A 20560-nucleotide genomic window follows, 5' to 3' on the forward strand; every position below is an offset into this window, starting at 1 on the left:
CCCCAGCCATGCTGAGCTGTGAGTCAATTAAACCTCTTTCCTTATAAATTACTTGGTCTTGGGTATGTCTTTATTAGCAGCATGAGAACAGACTAACACACAATAGAACAGACATTCTGGAAGGAAAGAATAGTGAATCTGAATAACAGCAATAGAACTGTGCAAAATAAAACAGAAAAAAGAATTTAAAAGAAAAATTTAAAAACATCAATGAGTGTCACTACCTCGAACAGTCTAACACAGGTATAACTGGAAACCCTGACACTGGAGAGTGAAGAAAAAAATATTTGAAGAAATAAAGGCTAAACACTTTCCATATTTAATGAAGCTTACATCCCACAGATTCAAAAAGTTAAATGAATCCCAAGCATAAAAACATAGAGAAAATTACACATAGGCACATCATAAACAAATCGCTCAAAACTATTAACAAAATCTTCAAAGCAGACATAAAAGACAACTAACCCCCAAAAAACAACAAAACACTGCTGAGAAAAAAATTTTAAAAGGAAAGATGCATTTCACACATGAGTCAAAAGATTAAATATTATTTAAATGTCAGTTCTCTGCCAAATGGATTTACAGAACCAAAGAAATCCCATTCAAAACTGGAGAGAGCTTTTTTGTAGAAATTGGCAAGCCGATTATAAAAGTCATAGGCCTACAACTAACAAAAACAACTCCAAAAATGAAGAACAAAGGTTGAGGGCTTGATTTCAAAAATTATGATAAAGCAACAGTAACCAAAAGAGCATGATGTTTACAGACAGACAAACAGATCAGTGGAGCAGAAAGAGAGTCCAGAGATAAACTCACATGAAGAGTTCAAAGGCAATGCAGTAGAAAAAGGATCACTTTTTCAAAAAACTACTGACAACAACTGAATGTCCACATGCAAAAAAAAAACCACCTATATTCTGCACAGTAGACAAAAATAGACTCAAAATGGATATTCATAAGTATAATTCCTCAAACTAAAAAACTTCTAGAAGAAAACAGGAGCAACAGTGGAAACATTTGTAAACGTGGGTTAGGTAAAGAGTTCTTAGAAAAACAAAAGCACAATCATAAATAAAATTGACCAACTGGACTTCTTCAAATAGAAGATTGAAGGGGCTAGGAACGGTAGAAAGGATGCAAAGTCAATAAACTGGAGGTTGAAAAATAACTGGAGTCCAGGCACGAAAGAGAATGAGCTAGAGAGAGCGGCCTAACTGCAGGTGGAGTGGCACTAAGGCTACAGGAGCCAAAACTAGGGCCACCAAAGGGTCTGTTTAGGACGTGGGCCCTCAGAATAGAGCCACAGTCTGAGAGCGGGAAGGTACCTTCAGAGAGGAATCCATAGATACAAAAGCTTCAGGTTATGAAGGAAAAAAAGAACGTGAATTCTGGAAACCCAGTGAAAAAAGACCAAGGGTAAGAATAAAGATACACACTATCCCATGGTGATTAAAATGGAGAATCTGAAGGATGACTTGGAGTCTGGGGCTTTTCGTGTTAACTAACATAAAACATAAAATTCATCTTGAGATCAGTCCTGGTGCACACAAGGCCCACACTGTGCTCAGGCAGAGAGGCACAGGTTCAGGGGAACCAGCTCATATTCTGAGTCCTTGGACAAGAAACCTGGTTAAGTCTCAAAGGTTTGGGGAAGAACTCTGCTAACTTTAAACATGGTTTCGAAACAACTGCTGAGCATTTGTGGGGAAAAAAGAGAAAAGAAAGGTCCCTTCTCCACATAGTATACATCTTAAGTGTAAAATTATGAATGCAGTAAAACTTAACTACAAAAAATGAAAATCCAGAAACACTTTATGAAAACACAATGCTCACTTATATTGGGAACGAATAGACTTCCTAAGATTAAAGTAAAAATCACAAAAGGTCAGGAGATTTAAATTATATAAAAATTATATATTACATCCAAGAAAAATGATTTTTAAAAAATAAGTCAAGGTAAAAATATTTGCTACATGTGACAAAGGCAAATTCCTTTTAGTAGAAAAATTGTAATAAGGTAAAAATGTAATAAGGTAAAAATAGAAACAAAAGGTATTAAGTAATTTATAAAAGATCACAAATGAACAATGAAATTTTTTCTAATAAGGTAAAAACAGAAACAAAAGGTATTAAATAAGTAATTTATAAAAGCAGGGCAGCCCCCTGACCTTAGACCGGACTCAGCACTTTCATCTGGATCTGGAACTTTCTTCTTCCTTGACTCCCTCCGTTTACTGAGTGCTCACCACGTGCCAATGACTCTACTTACTCCTGGGGAAACCAGAACCCCATGCTCATGAAACTGAGAGTCCAGGAATTGAAGTAGTCTTCAGAGTAATGCCACTTCCCACAGGGAGGTACAGGCGCCATGGGATGTATGTGTGGGTTGGGGTGGGGAGTAACATTTGAAGAAATCGAGGCAGACCTCTCTAAGATAATCTTTTAATAAAACCTGAAGTTTTGAGTAGGAAGTGGCCAAACAGTACAGGACAGAACAAGAACCCCCAGACAGAGTGGCTATTACTTTGAACGCCAGTCTCTAAGAGGGAGAAGGAGAGGCCTATTCAAGGAACTAAAGGAAAAACCAGTGCAACCACACTTCAGAAATCACAGAAGGAGCTGGAGCAGGCAGCCAGGGAGTTGGAAAGTCACATGAGACTCAAGGGTTCTAAGCCATAAAATGGCATCAGATTCACTTTTTGAAAATACTTTTTACTTTGAAAAGAAAGGGCTACTGCCAAGGAAAGATGGAACAGTATCAGCAGTGAGGAGTCCATTTGCCACTTCAGGCAGAAGAGACAGCTGGAGCCAGAGCTGGAGCCAGGCCAGGAGCTGTAGGCCCACCGGTCAAGTCCCATCAGCCAGGCCCAGCTAAGGACTGTTCAAGGGCTGCGTGGGGGGCAGACCTCAGTCAGCTTTAGTGACTAAGAAGTATCTCCTCCCTGGTTAGAAGCACTGGTTACACCTGGAGGTGGCACACACATATCAAGTGAAAAGGAAGGATGGAAAGACTTGTAGTCGACATATCATTAAGAAATGAATTCATGCAGACCCTCTAAGGGTGACCTGAGAAAAAACAGTGGTAATGAGTTTATATATCTACTTGAGTGTGTGTATATGTACGTTTACAACCACTCCTCAGTCTACGTGGCCATGCCTGAGTATATCTACCCACCTGAGTGTGTGTGTTTGTGTGTGTGTGTGTTTATAACCACTCCTGAGTCTATATGGCCATGTCTGAGTATATCTACCTTGGTCCAGCCACAGAGAACTAAAAATATGAGATAATAAACGGAAAGTGCTCGTGAAATATCATTACATAGCAGACATACAGGTTGGTGCAAAAGTCATTGCAGTTTTTGCTATTACTTCCAATGACAAAATTACTTGGTGCAACTATTTTTGCACCAATCTAATACCATGATGTATACCGAATGTTCCTAAATGAAATACTGGGATGGATTCTTTTCAAACGCTGCTCAGATGTTAGACCACGGAAACAAAAATGATTTAAGTATACTTCAAGAAAGGCCAGGCATAGTGGCTCACACCTGTAATCCCAGCACTCTGAGAGGCTGAGGAGGGTGGATTACTTGAGGCCAGGAGTTTGAGACCAACCTGGCCAACATGGTGAAACCCTGTCTCTACTAAAAACAAAACAAAACAAAACAAAACAAAAACAAGCAGCCATAAACAAGAAGAAAGTAAAGTAACAGCAACATACACAGAAAATTCCTACACCCAAAAAAGTATCAGAAAATAAAACACAAGATAACTCAAAATAATTCTAGTGTGACTGTGATAATATATTGGTTAAAATATTTTCTGTTTCCAAACAAAGCAATTTATAAGTGGCTTTCCTTTTCAAAAGAAAAAAGTAACAGAGAACATTCCTCCAGTTTACTTCTATAAGTGTATGCTTGAGAACTCCAAAATAACACACTCCAAATGCTGTAAATATGGTTCAGCAAACCACAGAAAGGCACACAAGGAGGCTGCCATCAATGCCATTCAAAGAAGTAACTGTGAAATACTGGAAACTGAGGAGGAGGTAAACAGCAAACATTCTTAACGAAAAAATAAATTCTAAACTGTGCTCAATAATAAGCCTAAACTGATGCATTTTTTAACACTACCGGTTTTACTCATCAAACATCTGTATCAGAACCACCAGCCATGAAGCAGTGTGCCACAGCTGAAAGAACACTGGATTGGAGTCAGATGATCTAGGTTCAAGCACCAGCTCTACCTAAAACTACTGTGACTCAGGGCAAACAGTTCACAAACCGCAGGTTTCTCATCTAGAACTTGGAAAGCACATCAACTCCCCTTTGGACGATGCTGGATATGAGAACTAGGACTCTAAATGTTATCTGACACACACAAGGAAGTCAAAAAGCAGCTGTCATTATTATTATTGACATGTGAAACTTCCACTTCTTAGATGACCAGCAATGATGGCTTTTTCAAATGGTAAATTTTCATGTACATTTGAAATAAACATACTGAAAATTATTTTTAAAGTACTTGAAGTTCAAGTATCACAGACGTACGAAAGACGTAACAGCACAATGTCTTCTTGAACATTTTATGCCATTTTGGGGTGAAACTAACATAACATAAAAAGCCGTTTTACAGTGCATCATTCAGTGGCATTGACTGTATTCACAATGTTGTGCGACCAACTCTATCAAGTCCCAAAACATTTCCATCACCAAAACACGAAATCCAATGCCCGTTAGGCAGATGCTTCGTGCTCCCTTCTTCCGCTCGTCCATGGCCACCTCCAACCTGCAGTCTATCTCTACTAATTTACCAATTGTGGATATTTCATATAGATGAAGTCACACAGTATGGGACCTTTTGCATCTGGCTTCTTCCACATAGCATAATGTTTTTGAGGTTCATCCAGGTTGTAGCATGTAGCAACCCTTCATGATTTCTCAATTTGCTATCCATTCGTTTATCCGCTCATCTTTTAGTGAACATCCGGGCTATTATCACGTTTTGGTTATTGTGAATAGTGAATAAACACTAAATAAACACTGGGTCCCTGCTTTAAATTCTTTTAAACCATTTGAGAAACTGAAAGTGTGTTTTCCACAGCTGCTGAACCACTTTGTTCCCACAAGCAATGTGCAAACATTCCAATTTCTCCGGATCCTCTCTCGCACGCGATATTCTATATTTTCAAAATTATAGCCAACCCAGTGGTATATGGTGATGCCTCATACAGATTTGTACTTCCCTATGGTCTAAGGCTGTTGACTGACTTATCATTTCACATGCATGTTGGCCATCTGTATATCTTCTTCGGAGAACTGTCTGTTCAGGTCGTTTGTGTATTTTCTAATTGGATTATCTTTCTGATGTTGAAATTGTAAGAGTTCTTCATGTATCCTGGATACTGGATCCTTATCAGATATACAATTTTCTCTCATTCTTTCTTTTTACATTTTTGATAATGCCCTTAGATGCACGAAAGCGTATTAGCTTTTGTTTATCTGTGAATGTCTTAACAACTTCTTTTTGGCTTTTTTTTTGAGACGGAGTCTTGCTCTTTCACCCAGGCTAGAGTGCAGTGGCATGATCTCAGCTCATTGCAACCTCTGACTCCCAGGTTCAAGCAATTCTCCTGCCTCAGCCTCCTGACTAACTGGGATTACAGGTGCATACCACCATGCCCAGCTAATTTTTGTATTTTTAGTACAGACAGAGTTTCACCACATTGGCCAGGCTGGTCTCGAACTCAGGTGATCCACCTGCCTCGGCCTCCCAAAGTGCTGAGATTACAGGCATGAGCCACCAGGCCCAGAAAACTTCTTCATTTCTGAATGACAGTTTTACCAGATACAGAATTCTTAGTTGACAGGTTTTTTTTGCTCCTCTCTCACCATTTTTAAAATGTCACCCCAATGCCTTCAGACCCCCATGGCTTCTGAAAAATCCTACTGAGGGTCCCTTGTGTGTGACCAGTTACTTCTCTCTCTCTCTGCTTTCAGGGTGTCCTCTTAGTCTGTGGGTGTCAGCTGCTTGGTTATGTATCTCATTATGGATTTTTCTCCTGTTATCCTTCATGGGCTTTGCTGCACTTCCTCAATGTACAGATTAATGTCTTTTATCAAATTTAGAAAGTTTTTGGCCATTATCCCTTCATGTATTTTCTCTGTCCTCTTTCTCCTCGCCTTCTTGCATCTCCATCATGTGTATTTGGTATGCTTGAAGCTGTCCCATAGGTCTCTTAAGAGCTGCTCTTTTTTTTTTTTTTTTCCATTCTTTCTGCTCCTCAAACTGGGTAAGTACAATTGACCTAGGCTTAAGTTCACTGATTCTCTGGTGTGCTCAATTCCGCTACTGAAACCCTCTAGTGTTTCTTTTCACCTACTATACTTGTCAGTGCCAGAATTTGTTTGCTTCCTTTAGATAATCCTCTACTTGTTCTTACATCATTCTCCTGATATCTTTTAAGCAATATCCCCATGATTTCCTTGAGCACCTTGGCACACTTAAGTCAGCTGATTTAAACTTTTTGTCTCCTAAGTCTGATGTCTGGCTTTCCTCAGGGGCAGCTACTATTACCTTCTTCTGGGAGTGGGCCACACTTTGTTTTGTTGCATACTTTGTAATGTTTTTTGTAGAAAACTGGACACACACCGGGCACAGTGGCTCACACCTATAATCACAGCATTTTGGGAGGCCAAGGCAAGTGGATCACCTGAGGTCAGGAGTTCGAGACCAGCCTGGCCAACATGGTGAAACCCCATCTCTACAAAATACAAAAAATAGCCAGGCATCGTGGCACATGCCTGTAATTCCAGCTACTCGGGAGGCTGAGGCAGGAGAATCACTTGAAGCCAGGGGGTGGAGATTGCACTGAGCTGAGATTGCACCATTGCACTCCAGCCTGGGCGACAGAGCAAGACTCTGTCTAAAAAAAGAAAAAAAAAAAGAAAACTGGACATATATTATAACCGGGTAATTCTTGAAATTAGCTATTTCTCCCTCTTCTTGGTTGATTTTATTGTTACATGCTGTAGCTGTGTTCGTCTACTGATTTTTCTACACTATTTTTGTAAAGTGTGTATTCTTTATCATGGATGGTCTCTAAAGTCTCTCTTCCATTCTTATATTCAGACAGTGTTCTGACAAAGATTCCCTTCAATACGAAGAGAGAAAAAGGAGGGGCATGGGAGGAGGAAACAAACCCAAACAAAACCTGTCCTGGGCTTTGCAGCCTGGCTCTGTGCTGCAGCCTCACGCAGGATTTAGCCAGGCCATTAACAACTCTGCTGCATCCTTCCCCTCCTACTTGCACTGAGCCTAGAAACCAGCCAGAGGGAAAGACTTTAGATTTGGGCGTGCCTCCAGTTCTTGGCTTGCATGTCACTTCCAAACTTCCCAGCAGCACAGGGGAATTCCTGAATGCTCAAATTTCCCAAAGAGACTCCCTCCCCAGCTTCTTCTGCCTGGCACTTGACACTCTACTGTCTGGCTTGACTGTCATCTTTGGCCCTAGGCTACTACAGGCTGTTCATTAGCCTTGCATATGTTTGAGAAATCCCACTACATTTCTGCTTTTCTGTCCTGAGTTCAAGTTAGGTGAAAAAAGACAAGCACCTAGCGTCAACCCTCCAAGCAGTCCCCCAACTGGTTAGACGCAGAAACAATTCTTTTGGAATAAGCTGCAAACGGCGAACATGGGCCATCATCTTCAAGACTAGTGCCCTGTTACAGGATTGGGAGAAGGTGTTGAGATCAAGGCAATTGTGGGGAAAAATCTTTCCAACTGTTTCTAGGTTGACTTTTTCTGGAAGCAGCAATTTCCTGGGTGTTGTAAACCTTTGACTTTTCTAGAGCTCTGAAGTAGTTAGTTCTAACAGTTTCTGCCTGATTTTCAATGTTTCTGTGGAAGGGCAGACATATGGAGCCGCCAACTCTGCCATTTCACTGCCATCACCACTCTAGTTATTTCTGAATGATACAATAAATACACCAGAAAAACATCTCTGCCTAGCCCCTCCGTTACAACAATTTTAAAAATAAGATAGATCTATATTATATTCTTACAAAGACAATGCAAAGTTACACATAATTTACCAGGCCATTTGGGGTTTTTTTCCTCCAATACTAAGGCCTACCCCTTCTTCATCCTTCCTCCACCATGCCACCATTCAAGCATCGAAGAGTTTTAATAATTTTTCAACTCCATGGAGAAAAAACATTGTTTCCAACAGATCATACTAGGACAACCTGATATTCATACAAAAGAATATGGACCCACACCTTACCCCATACACAAAATGAATTAAACAACCCAGTTAAAAAGTTGGCAAAAGGGATGGGCGTGGCTCACACCTGTAATCCCAGCCCGAGGCGGGTGGATCACGAGGTCAGGAGTTCAAGACCAGTCTGGCCAACATAGTGAAACCCGTATCTACTAAAAATACAAAACGTCAGCCAGGCGCAGTGGCAGGCACCTGTAAACCCAGTTACTCGGGAGGCTGAGGCAGGAGGATTGCTTGAACCTGGGAGGCGGAGGCTGCAGTGAACGGAGATCGTGCCACTGCCCTCCAGCCTGGGCGACAGAGCAAGACTCCGTCTCAAAAAAAGAAAAGAAAAAAAAAAAAAAAAACTCGGCACAGGATCTGAGCAGTTATTTACCCAGAAAAGATATACAAACAGCTAATCAGCTAATAAGCAAATGCAAAGATGCTCAACATCATTAATCATTAGGAAAATACAAACCCAAACCACGACGAGATACTACTTCACACCCACTCTAATCAAAAAGCAGTGGCTACAATAAAATAGGCAGAGAGTAATGTACAGGTGAGGATGTGGGAAAACTGGAACCCTCATCCATTGCTGGTAGGGATGTAAAATGGTGTGGCCAATTAGGAAAGCAGGTTGACAATTCTTTAAAACGCTAACCATAGAGTTACCAAATAATCCAGCAATTTCACTCCTAGGTATATATCCAAAATAAATGAAAACAATTTTCACACAAAAGCTTGTACACAAATGTCCATAGCTGCATTATTCACAACAGTCACAAAGAAGAAACAACCTCAAATGTCTATCCACTACTGAATGGGTACACAAAACGTGCTCTATCATAGATTGGAATATTACTGAGCAGCAAAAGGAAATAAAGTACTGATGAAAGTTACTACCAGATGAACCTTGAAAACATGCCCAGTGAAAGTAGTTGGTGACAAAGGACCACATGTTGCATAATTCCATTGATATGAAATGTGCAGAGTGGGCAAAACCACAGAGACAAAAAAGGAGAACAGTGGCTGCCTGGAGCTGGGTTAGGGTGGTGAGGGAAACAGAGAATGACTACTGCCTTCTAATGTATTCAGGGCTCCTTCTGAGAATGTCAAAAGTGTGCTAAACTTAAATGACGGTGATGGTGATGGCTGCACAACTTTATGAATATACCAAAAAACACTGAATTGTATACTTTACATGGATAAATTTTATGTTACGTGAAATACAGCCCAATAAGGTGTTAAAAGTAAGTCATTTTTGAAGGTACTATCTCAAGTTAAATAATTCATTGTAAATGTCCTCTTACATACAGAAGATAAAAATCCACTGTAAACTTTTTAAACAGACTTTGGGGTTATTATGAATACCCATTCAGTTTTTGAGCATCTCCCTTATTCCCAAGGTTTTCAGTCACTTTTTTACTGTCTCATGCCTACCTGTAATCATTTTCCTCCCTCTCTTCTTAATACATTGCTTCTTTTACTACTATGGACTGAAAAATCATAAACAAGCGCTTGAAAGATGTAAGTGAAGCAAGAGTTAAGGCCCTGAGTGAAGGTTAAGAAGAAACGTGCATGCATCAGTTACCATCTCGGATCACGATATTTATTTCTGTTGTTCAAAGGCCTCTGTACTTAAGAATAGGTTAATGCCATGGTATAGACGTTTGACCTTTATGAGTGTGTTTAAAATATAACACCAAGATAGATTTTAGATAAAGTGACATTATGCCTCTCAGAAAATATGTATATACCAATAGGGCACATTATATGATTATTAATAATATATGTACATGCCTGTGTGGTTGTGTGTGCGTTTGTATATATGTGTGCACGACATACATCCAAACATCTAGAGAATGAACAAAAGTCTACCCTAAAATTGCATGCACTATACATTATAAGGAAATTAATTAGATATCATACACAATCACATAATACTATTTCCAGTAATAGAATTAAAATGTTTTCATACATTTGTTATGTTAACTCTAAAATGATAATTACAGTAAGCAAACGCTAAGCAGGATTAAAGCATCTTGCTGACCTCTTACTGTAAGCTTGCTATATAGCTGTGAATTCACCTCCTTGTCACGCTGAAAACGCCGAAATTCATCGATTGCTTCCCGTGTCATAGTCACAGCCAAGACAAATCCCTATAAAACAAAATAAGGTATTTTTAGAAAACTGAACTTTAACAAAAAAGAGAAAATTATTTGTTACTTGGTTTAACTTTTTTCCTTCCATTTATATTACTCTCTAAAACATAAAATAAATGAAAACCAAAAACGTCAAAAAGTAACAATGAAATATTACAAAAGGATTCACTGTAAAAGGTTTACAACTCTTAGTATACTCCCAAAATTTTTAATTCACCTCCTAATATATACTTCAAGCTAAATGTCAGAAAATACCTAGTAACCCAAAGAAAAAGAAATTAACAATCTTCAATAAACCCACAAATTACATTTAGAATACTTGGGCATTCAAATACAAAATTTACAATCACTGACATAAAAATCTTATACTTAATTTCTGCACTTAAATTTTTCTTACAGAATAAAAGTATTTAGGAACACAAAACAATTCCCAGACAGATAATCACACATCAATTTTCTTACATAGTGCATTATTATATAATTCCAGTAGATGAACAATTATAGTGCTTTCATCTCACTTTTAAGCAAAAATCTGACTATTACTAATATGATGCTATCTAGAAAAAAAATTTTATATACTCATAATTTATTGTGAAGCCCATTATATGACTAATATAAAGCTAATGCCCATCATTTTTAAAGGCTGCATATATATTTTCTGACATGTTACAGAAATATTCTTCAAGTCAATCTCTATTATTAATGATGACCTTGCTTCAGTCAAAATGGTAAATAACGGAACACTGGATGTATGTCCACTGAAAGCAAAATAATCTATTTTATTTCAGTTTTTTGTTTTCTGTATAACCAATAGGCCAAATTAAGTGTGCTGCTGGAGAATGTTTCTTATATTTACTGAAATGGTATTTTTCTCATGTGTCCTATTTGAAAACCCCTTTAACAGTCATGACTTAAACATGGATTCTTCCAGTCTCTTTCCCATTCAAAATCAACCTGACAGCCTGTGTCTCTCACTCCTTTTCAGCCCCTCTGCCATCTCTCTTCAGCCACACTGTGTGCTCTCCCCCTAATCATGAGCCTCCCTTGGCCCTACAACCATCTCTCCCTGAGCACATCGAGCCCTTAGTCTGCACTCTGCACCATCGGAAACCTTTTCACATCCACTTTACTTCTCCACTTGCCACAATTTCCTTCCACCACCACTTGACTAAAACTACTCTCAAGTAAGGTGGACCATCTCAAGAAACTTCCCATTCCTCTGTGCATTACAATCGTTCACCAGGCCCTCTTTCTAATTCCCCATCCCTTGGTTTCCTGGACAGCACATTCTCCTGGTGCCATGCACCCCACTTTATCCAGTCACCCCAAAGCTGGCCTCAGTCCACTGACGGCCCAATTCTCTACCCATCCCACTGCCATCGTCCATAAGCAATACTATGGCTCCTTCCTCCAACTGCTAACTGTGCTTCCTTCTACACCTCTCTCCAGCCTGACTGCATTCCGTGTGGCACCCCAGCCAGACCCAGGCTCTCCCCAGCTATCCCACTGAAATACAGTGCTCTCCCCAAGTCCCCAACCGTACGAATAGACAGATCTCTAGCCTTGTCCCCCACTCAATACTGCCGTATCCTTCAACACTAGGGAACTATGAGTAGTCTCCTGAAACACCATGATGTCTTTCTGACCTTTGCCAGTGTATTCCCAGGGGTTACTGGAAGCATTGTTTTGAGAAGTATCCTGAAGCCACTCTTGGACTCAAGGAAAAAGCAGCCATGAACAAATTGTGATGTGCCCCACTTGCAAAAAAGGCAGGCATGGCACGGCATGTGCCATGTATTTGCCCTGGTCTCCACTGAAGACAACGGCTGATGAGCAGAGTAAGACCTCACTTAGGTCCTTTAGCACACACTGTATTCTTTTTTTAGATAATAGTTTTATTGACATATAATTCACATGCCATAAAATTAACACTATAAAAGTATACAATTCGTTTTTTAGTACCTTCACAGAGTTGTCCAACCATCACTATCATCTAATTTTAGAAGATTTCCATCACCCCAAAAAGAAGCACCATAGCCATTGGAAGTCACCTCCCATTCCCTCCCACTCCTAGGCCCTGGCAATGACTCATCTCCTTTCTGTCTCTATGGGTTTTCCTATTCTGGGTGACAACATGGTAATTCTGCGCGTAGTATTTTGAGGAACTGCCAAACTGTTCCTCAAATTGGCTCCACCACTTTACATTCCCGCCAGCAACTAATGAGGGTACCAATGTCTCCACATCCTCACCAACACTTGTTACTGTCTGCCCTTCGTATTGTAGCTATCCTACTAGGTGTGAAGTAGTATCTCTGGTTTTAACTGGCATTCCTCTACTGACTAATGATGTTGAACAACTTTTCACATGCTTACTGGACATTTGTATATCTTCTTTGGGTAAATGTCTATTCAGACCCTTTACCTACTTCTTTCCTAGGTTTAATTGTTGAATTATAAGAGTTACTATTTTGGTGCCCTAGTTGAAAATCAATGTGTCATAAATGTCAAGGTTGATTTCTGGATTCTCAATTACATTGATCTATGCACCTATCTTTATGTCAGTACCATACTGTCTTGATCACACAGTTTGTAGTAAGTTTGGGAATGGGAAAGTGTGAGTCCTCCAACTTTGATCTATTGTTTTCTACGATGTATTAACTACTCTGAGTCCCTTGTATTTTCATATGGATTTTAGGCTCAATCTGCCAATTTCTCCAAAAAAAATTTTTTTAAATAAAAAAAAGCCAGCTAGGATTCTGTTAAGCATTGGATTAAATTTGTAGGTCAATTTGAAGAGTGCTGCCATCTTAACAATATTAAGTCCTTCAACTAATGAACGACTTTCCACTTATTCAGACCTTTCATTTTTTTCAAAATTCTTTCATAGTTTTCAGTATGTAATTTCATGCTTTCAGTTTATTCCTATTATTTTCTTTTTGATGAAATTATAAATGGAATTGTTATCCTAATTTCATTTTGGGATGGTCATTGCTAGAAATACAAGTGACTTTTGTATGTTCATCTTGTATCCTGCAACCCTGCTAATTCATTTTGTTTAGTTACAATATTTTCGTGTGTAGATTCCCTAGGTTTTCCTATAAACAAGATCAAGCCATCTGTGACTAGAGAGAGACTTTCTTCTTTCTTTCCATCTAGACGCCTTTTACTTCATTTTCTTCTAACTGCCCTATTTACCTTCAATACAACGTTGAATAGAACTGGTGGGAGCAAACACCCTTGTTCCTAAGCTTAAGGGGAACACATTCAGTCTTTTATGACTAAGAGTGATGCCAGCTGTGTGAAGTACAAAATTTTAAGAACAGAAGAAATTTTTGTATTATAATAAATGTCTCCATAATAGAGTGAAGAATATACAATAGGGAATGATGGCTAGTTTCTTCAAAGCTGATAACAAGTCATGACAAAGCAGCAATGAAATAAAAGTAGTCATCAAAAAGCCTATTAGTTAGAGACAAAGAAGAACTTGAATATAAATTCATCGTTTTATTGAACTAGAGTTAGCAACAGAAAAACAAAGAAAATGAATATGAAAAGCAAAAGCAGCAGACATCCCTAAAAAAGTTCGAAGAAAGTTGGTGTTATCAAAAGCCTTAAAATTTGCACATATTTAACCAAGTGGTTTTACTTCTAGAAACTTATCCTAAAGGAAAAATTCTAGGATCACAGCATGAATATGAAAAATTAGAAATAACCTGAATGTCCACAAGTAAGAAATTCATAGCACAGAGTCATATGACGAAATGCTCTATTTCCTTGATTCAACGATGTCACTGGTTTTAAGATACATCAGTATTATTTTAGTAGTAGTCTTGGGTAGGAAGACAACAGCATTGTAAATATATACATTTTATAAGCCACAGCTCAATTTTAATAACATAAAAAACATGCATCTTTGAATCCAGGAAATATACTTGTCTGCGGCTATTCCCACGTAAGAGAAGATTTACTGCTACAGACTCATGTTCATGATGCAGAGGTAACTTCTTAAAGTTCTGTTTGTGACTCACTGAGACAGAGAATGAAAGTGATTAGCAAGCACATTTTATTTATATAGTATAGACAATATTTTAAAGGAGTGTTTTTTAATCAGGTAAGCATATCATAATCACCTGAAAGACTTTTGGAACACAAATTTGCTCCAACCCTATCTGAAATGTGTACTTTTACCTCTAATTTCCAGGGAAGAGATCTCAGACACATATGTTAAACTCTCCAGGTGACTCTCATTTTCACCCCTTTAAACTTATGGCTTAAAGACAGCAAAAGTTAACCAAATTCATTAAGTAATCACAAACCACAAAAATGTGCTAGTTCCTAAGAACTCAAGGAAGTCAGTGAAATTAAGCTCCTACTTCAAATGAAGTAGTATTAAAGAAGACAGAACAAAGAGGGTTAGGTCCCAAGTCCTGAAAACAGGAGTTAAACACTGTTAAGAGGAAACAGGATCCTGGTCATGGGCAAGGACTATGAGAGTGTCCAAGCTGCCTTACAACACATTTCCAAATCTGTTTCTCTGAATAAGTAACACAAGTGTAGGATTCTCAACATCCAAAAGATGTCACCACCATCACGTCCATCTCCAGCATATCTATCCCGAGGAAATGCCCAATGGCCAGCCTAGGAACATAAAAGAGACTAAAGGAAAGGGAAGTTAAGGCCACCATTTCCTTCTGCCACTGGAGTCTACAATAAATGAGCCTCTACCGTAAGAGTTTAGATCTGAGTTCTTAAATGGATCATTACAGATTGGTGGTTTATGGAGGACTGGAGTAACCAAGTCTTACTGTAGGAGCACTTGGGTCTTCCCACTACCTCGGTACCAACCAGGTCAGAGGTTTATGCTATAACACTGTTCCCTAGAAAAATCAAAACTGGAAGCAGAAGGGCCATATAAACTACTGACATCCTGGAAACAGCAGTATTTGTGCACGAGTGTGTCAGACAGACTGGACAACATGGACTTCTTCTCACATGGCTTGTCCACAGCCTTTCTCCTATTTCTCCAGATAACCCAAGAACCACGTGGAGTGAGTCCAAAACAATACACATTTTTGTAAAAGGAGAAAAAGTTAGATGGGTACATTACAGGTTTGCCTTTGATGGCTTATCATGTGCCATACACTTTTCCAAGTATCCTAAATGAGTTACCCCTTTTAAATGGCGCAAAAGTCTTACAAAGTATGTATCTTTACCTCTAATTTACAGATAAGCAAATTGAGACACAAAGTGGGTAAGTAACCTTACCAAGGCCACACAGATCACTAACAATGGTTGTCTCTGCATGATTCCAAGTAATTGCATTTTATTTTCCTTTTCTTACTTTGCCCACACCTCTAATGCAGAGACACGCACATGAAAAAAGAGTGGATGGAAGGAAGGATTTTTAAATAAGACTGAAAAATCAAAGTCCTCATAGATTGATTTCTCGCCTACAGCCTATCTGGTTGCCAATTATCTATTAACAAAGTAGCAGAAGACATTTTATATAGAAGATACAATGTTAAAAATTGTTAGAGCCAGAGCTGTCTTTATCTAAAGATCTTCTGCATAGACAGATCTATTCTACCTCATTCATTTTGATAGAAGCATGACATTCTGTTTTGTTACTCTGATTACACAAGCTTTGCTTTAAAGAATTGTTCTGAAAGCTGAATATGAAAGGTAATCTTCATCCAGACATGATAATGTAATGAAATCAACTTATTTTCAATTTACACTTCTACTATATGGGAAAATATAACATAAATTAGTTCAGACCTAGAGCTAATAAATAATATTACCAAAAGTAACTTAAAAAGAAATATTAATTAAGCTATCACTGTTTTCAAAAACATCTCAATTTTAATTAGAGAACAGAGGGAGTAAGTTTGAAGTAACTTGTTTTATTTAAAATTAGTGAACAACAGAAATAGAATTTTATAACCGACAACTGTAAAATGGTTTTATGCCTCAGTGGTAGGATTTTGGCTAGAAGAAATCTGGAAATGTTAACTAGTATCTTTTCCTTGAGAAAGTTATAGAACCTTAGAGAACGAGAAAAAATTGAAAAGAAGTCAATGTATATAAAAAGATCACATAGTGTTACAGGCACTGGACACAACGGGGTTAATATAAACTGGTACAGAAAATGCAAGAACTCAAGGGCTTATGAGGAATTCTTGTGGAAGAACATTTTCTTCAGTTAAAAAGAGACATCTATATGTATTTTCAAATTTGCATTATTTTAAATAGTTTCCTTTAAAGAGATTTCTTTAGATTTAGTGTATGTTTAATTATTCCTTAACTTTGTCTAATTTTTCAAACTGTCTTGATTTTCAACATTTTTAAAAGCTTTTTAAAAGAATCAATATGCCCTAGTAAGCTTGCTTCTCGGATTTGAAGGTAAGCGTAAGGTGCACATCAACTTTTTAAGAGATTTGCTCAATCAAAGGTTAAGATGCATATAAACAGTGAAAGCATAGTATTCATCATTTGTTATCTGAAACGTAGCATCAATTGTGGTTGCTGCCAAACCAAAGAACAAAAGAAAATGATTTAAAAAGTAGATCAATTCTCAGATCTAACAATATGATACTCAGGACATGAGAGAATTCATCTAGGTGTATCAGAAGGCAACGTCAAGCATCATTCAAATGGAAAAAGTGGCTTTTCACTTCTCTAAAAACTTAAAACGCAAATGTAGTGGAATAACAACATCTTTTACATGAATATTGAAGTAGTTGCTTATTGAGGTACTTACCCAAAAATAATTAAAGCTAATATATGTCAAAAAATGATAAAGTACTTCAAAATAACAGGATGAAAATTCAAGTTAAAGGACTAAAAATTGCAGCTAGAACTGGAAATGAACGAGCATATGAAAAGAAAAAACAAAGAAATGTTTTCTTGTCTTGATAAACAGATGTGTGTGTGCTTGCGTGCACACTTCACTCAAGTATGGCCAAGATCATCAATTTTGTGAACAAATCAAATGAAGTTCTTCATAAAGAACCATCTAAAGGACATTTTCTTTGGTTAAAAGCTAGTTAAATCACGGTAAGTTCAAAAGGCCGAAGCAAAATATACATAAATACATTTTCCTTTACTTTTTTAAGAAGAATTTGTGTTCTCAGACCATCATTGTTTAAGTTAAAACAGTTTTAACCCACGAGGCAATTTTTTGTTTTTTGAAGACAGGGTCTCACTCTGTCACCCAGGCCGCCGTGCAGTGGCGCAATTTTGGCTCACTACAACCTCTGCCTCCCAGGCTCAAGCAATTCTCCAACCTCAGCCTCCTGAGTAGCTGGGACTAAAGATATGCACCACCACACACAACTAATTTTTCTATTTTTTGGCAGAGATGGAATTTTACCATCTTACCCAGGTTGGTCTTGAACTCCTGAGCTCAAGATATCCTCCCGCCTTGGCCTCCCACAGTGCTGGGATTACAGGCATGAGCACCCAGCTGGGAAATGATATTTAAGCAGTAAATACAATTGTGAAAGCTACGAATAGAAAAAAAGGGGCTAGAAATAAATACATTAAAATCGTAAATATAATCGGCCGGGCGTGGTCGCTTACGCCTTACGCCTGTAATCCCAGCACTTTGGGAGGCCAAGGCAGGTGGATCACGAGGTCAGGAGATCGAGACCATCCTGGCTAACACGGTGAAACACCATCTCTACTAAAAATACAAAAAATTAGTTGGGCATGGTGGCGGACGCCTGTAGTCCCAGCTACTCGGGAGGCTGAGGCAGGAGAATGGCGTGAACCCAGGAGGCAGAGCTTGCAGTGGGAGAGCTTCCAGTGGGCACAGATTGCGCCAGCGCACTCCAGCCTGGGTGACAGAGCAAGACTCTGTCTCAAAAAAAAAAGAGTATGTTGCAATAGGCCACACAGATTAAGATAACCTTTATAGGCCGGGCGCGGTGGCTCACGCCTGTAATCCCAGCACTTTGGGAGGCCGAGGCGGGCGGATCACGAGGTCAGGAGATCGAGACCATCCTGGCTAACACGGTGAAACACCATCTCTACTAAAAAACTAACAAAAAATTAGCTGGGCGAGGTGGCAGGCGCCTGTAGTCCCAGCTACTCGGGAGGCTGAGGCAGGAGAATGGCGTGAACCCGGGAGGCGGAGCTTGCAGTGAGCTGAGATCCACCACTGCAATCCAGCCTGGGTGACAGAGCAAGACTCCGTCTCAAAAAAAAAAAAAAAAGATAACCTTTATAAAAATTTTTAAAGCATACAAAATAGTATTGCGTATTGTTTTAATGATAGATATAAACGTAGTAAAACTATTAACAGATACACAGGAATTATAATCTCACATTCAGAATTGGTTACTGCTAATGTAGTGGAAGGTGGAGAAAAGAAAGGAAAAATAGTTATCCATACCCCCTTCCACAGTTACCTAGCTTCAACAACTACTTTCAAAATTCTGTTGTATACACTTCAGTGTTTCTTCTGTGTGTGAATATATGTAATACATACACAAACACACGGCTTCCTTTTCCACCCAGGACGAAATCTGAGAGGATTGGAAAAGTTGACGCCAGGCCCTGTGACCTCCTTTCCAACTGCTTCTTCCCACCCACACCCTTCTTCTGGATGATCTCCTCACACCCTGGAACACGCTCAAACAGTCCAAGACCTCTGCAGCTGCTCCTCTGCCTGCAACCCTCTTCCCTGTTTCATACCCGTCTGACTGTTTTACCAGTAAGATGTCATTCCAATGTCACCTCACAAAAGAGGCCTTCCTTGACCATCCCATATAGAACACCCCCTTCATCCTCTACTCGTTTTTCCTGCTTCACATTTTCTTCTTCATAGCCTGATGGTTGCCTACGTGGCATTAGGAGTATACTGCCTTCTCTCCCAGAATTTTAATTCTATTAGAACAGGCTTTGGTTTGTCTTGTTCACTGTTGTATCAACATTTCCTAGACTAGGGCTGGACATGAAGGAGCTCAATACTGACTGATCAAAAGAACTGCGGATTTCATTCTATACATATTTTGAGCCACCTTTTAAAACTTATTCTAATATGTAACTTTTATGTTACTAAACACTTCCTAATCACCATTTTTAAAGCTACACAGTATTCCAACAAGTACACAGGATATAGCAGAGTTTAAATAATCTATTGTTAGACATTTGATTTTTTAAAATATTTATAATGGACATTCTTCAGACTTTGATCAATCATCATTTCTTTAGGATAAATTCCTCAAGTAACAGGTCTTTAATACATATTATCAATGACCCTCCATAAAGGCAACACAGGTGTGCATGCACACTATGCATACCAACGGGGGAGCACGCTACATCTATACTAATGGGATGAGCACCACAGTGTTACAGTTTTACCCATGCTCAGCTCCAACGTCTCTTTCAATCTTACTAATTTAATAAGCTAAAAAGTATTCATTTACCTAGTAATTTTGTGTTTATATTACATATAAAGTTATTCATTCCTCAAATCCACCCTACTATGAAGTCTATGTGAAAGAGAAATCAAAAAATGTCCCTCAGCTTGGTTTTACTACAGGCAAACAGGAAAGCCTGACTGTGCCTGTCCAGGAAACAAGAATTGAATCTGTCTTCCAGTTCTCCTGCTTCATCTGGAGTTCTCTGGTTAGGGAGATGGAGCCTACCCAGGCCAGGACAGATCCCTCAGGAGCAGACAGCTCGGCTCTCCATGTGGAAGGCCACAACTCACGTGGCCCCCCGAAGAATGCTCTCTTCTTTCACTGAAGGAACCCTTTCACTCTCTGTGTTTCCTACCTAGATTCCTCGGGTCATTTGCCCAAAAGGGAGAAAATCCAAGAAAGGAAGTAGAGGCCAGGTGCGGTGGCTCACGCCTGTAATTCCAGCACTTTGGGAGGCTGAGGTAGGTGGATGATTTGAGGTGAGGAGTTTGAGACCAGCCTAGCCAACATGGTGAAATGCCAACTCTACTAAGAACACAAGAATAGCCAGGTGTAGTGGTACACGCCTGTAATCCTAGCTACTCAGGAGGCTGAGGTAGGAGAACTGTGTGAGTCCAGGAGGCAGAGGTTGCAGTGAGCCGAGATTGTGCCACTACACTCCAGCCTGGGCAACAGGGTGAGACTCTAGCTCCGAAAGAAT

General features: G+C 39.1%; 1 protein-coding gene across 1 annotated transcript in view; it reads right to left on the reverse strand.

Moving 5' to 3' along the window:
- The window catches only part of ATP9B (ATPase, class II, type 9B), a 305353-nt gene that overhangs the window by 261735 nt on the left and 23058 nt on the right, over positions 1–20560 (reverse strand). The window contains exon 5 of the mRNA XM_011975874.1: positions 10321–10429. Coding sequence (XP_011831264.1) covers positions 10321–10429 — 109 coding nt within the window. The remainder of the gene's footprint in view (positions 1–10320; positions 10430–20560) is intronic.

This window comes from Mandrillus leucophaeus, unplaced genomic scaffold, assembly GCF_000951045.1.
Source record: "Mandrillus leucophaeus isolate KB7577 unplaced genomic scaffold, Mleu.le_1.0 Scaffold16, whole genome shotgun sequence".
NCBI classification, from domain to species: Eukaryota; Metazoa; Chordata; class Mammalia; order Primates; family Cercopithecidae; genus Mandrillus; species Mandrillus leucophaeus.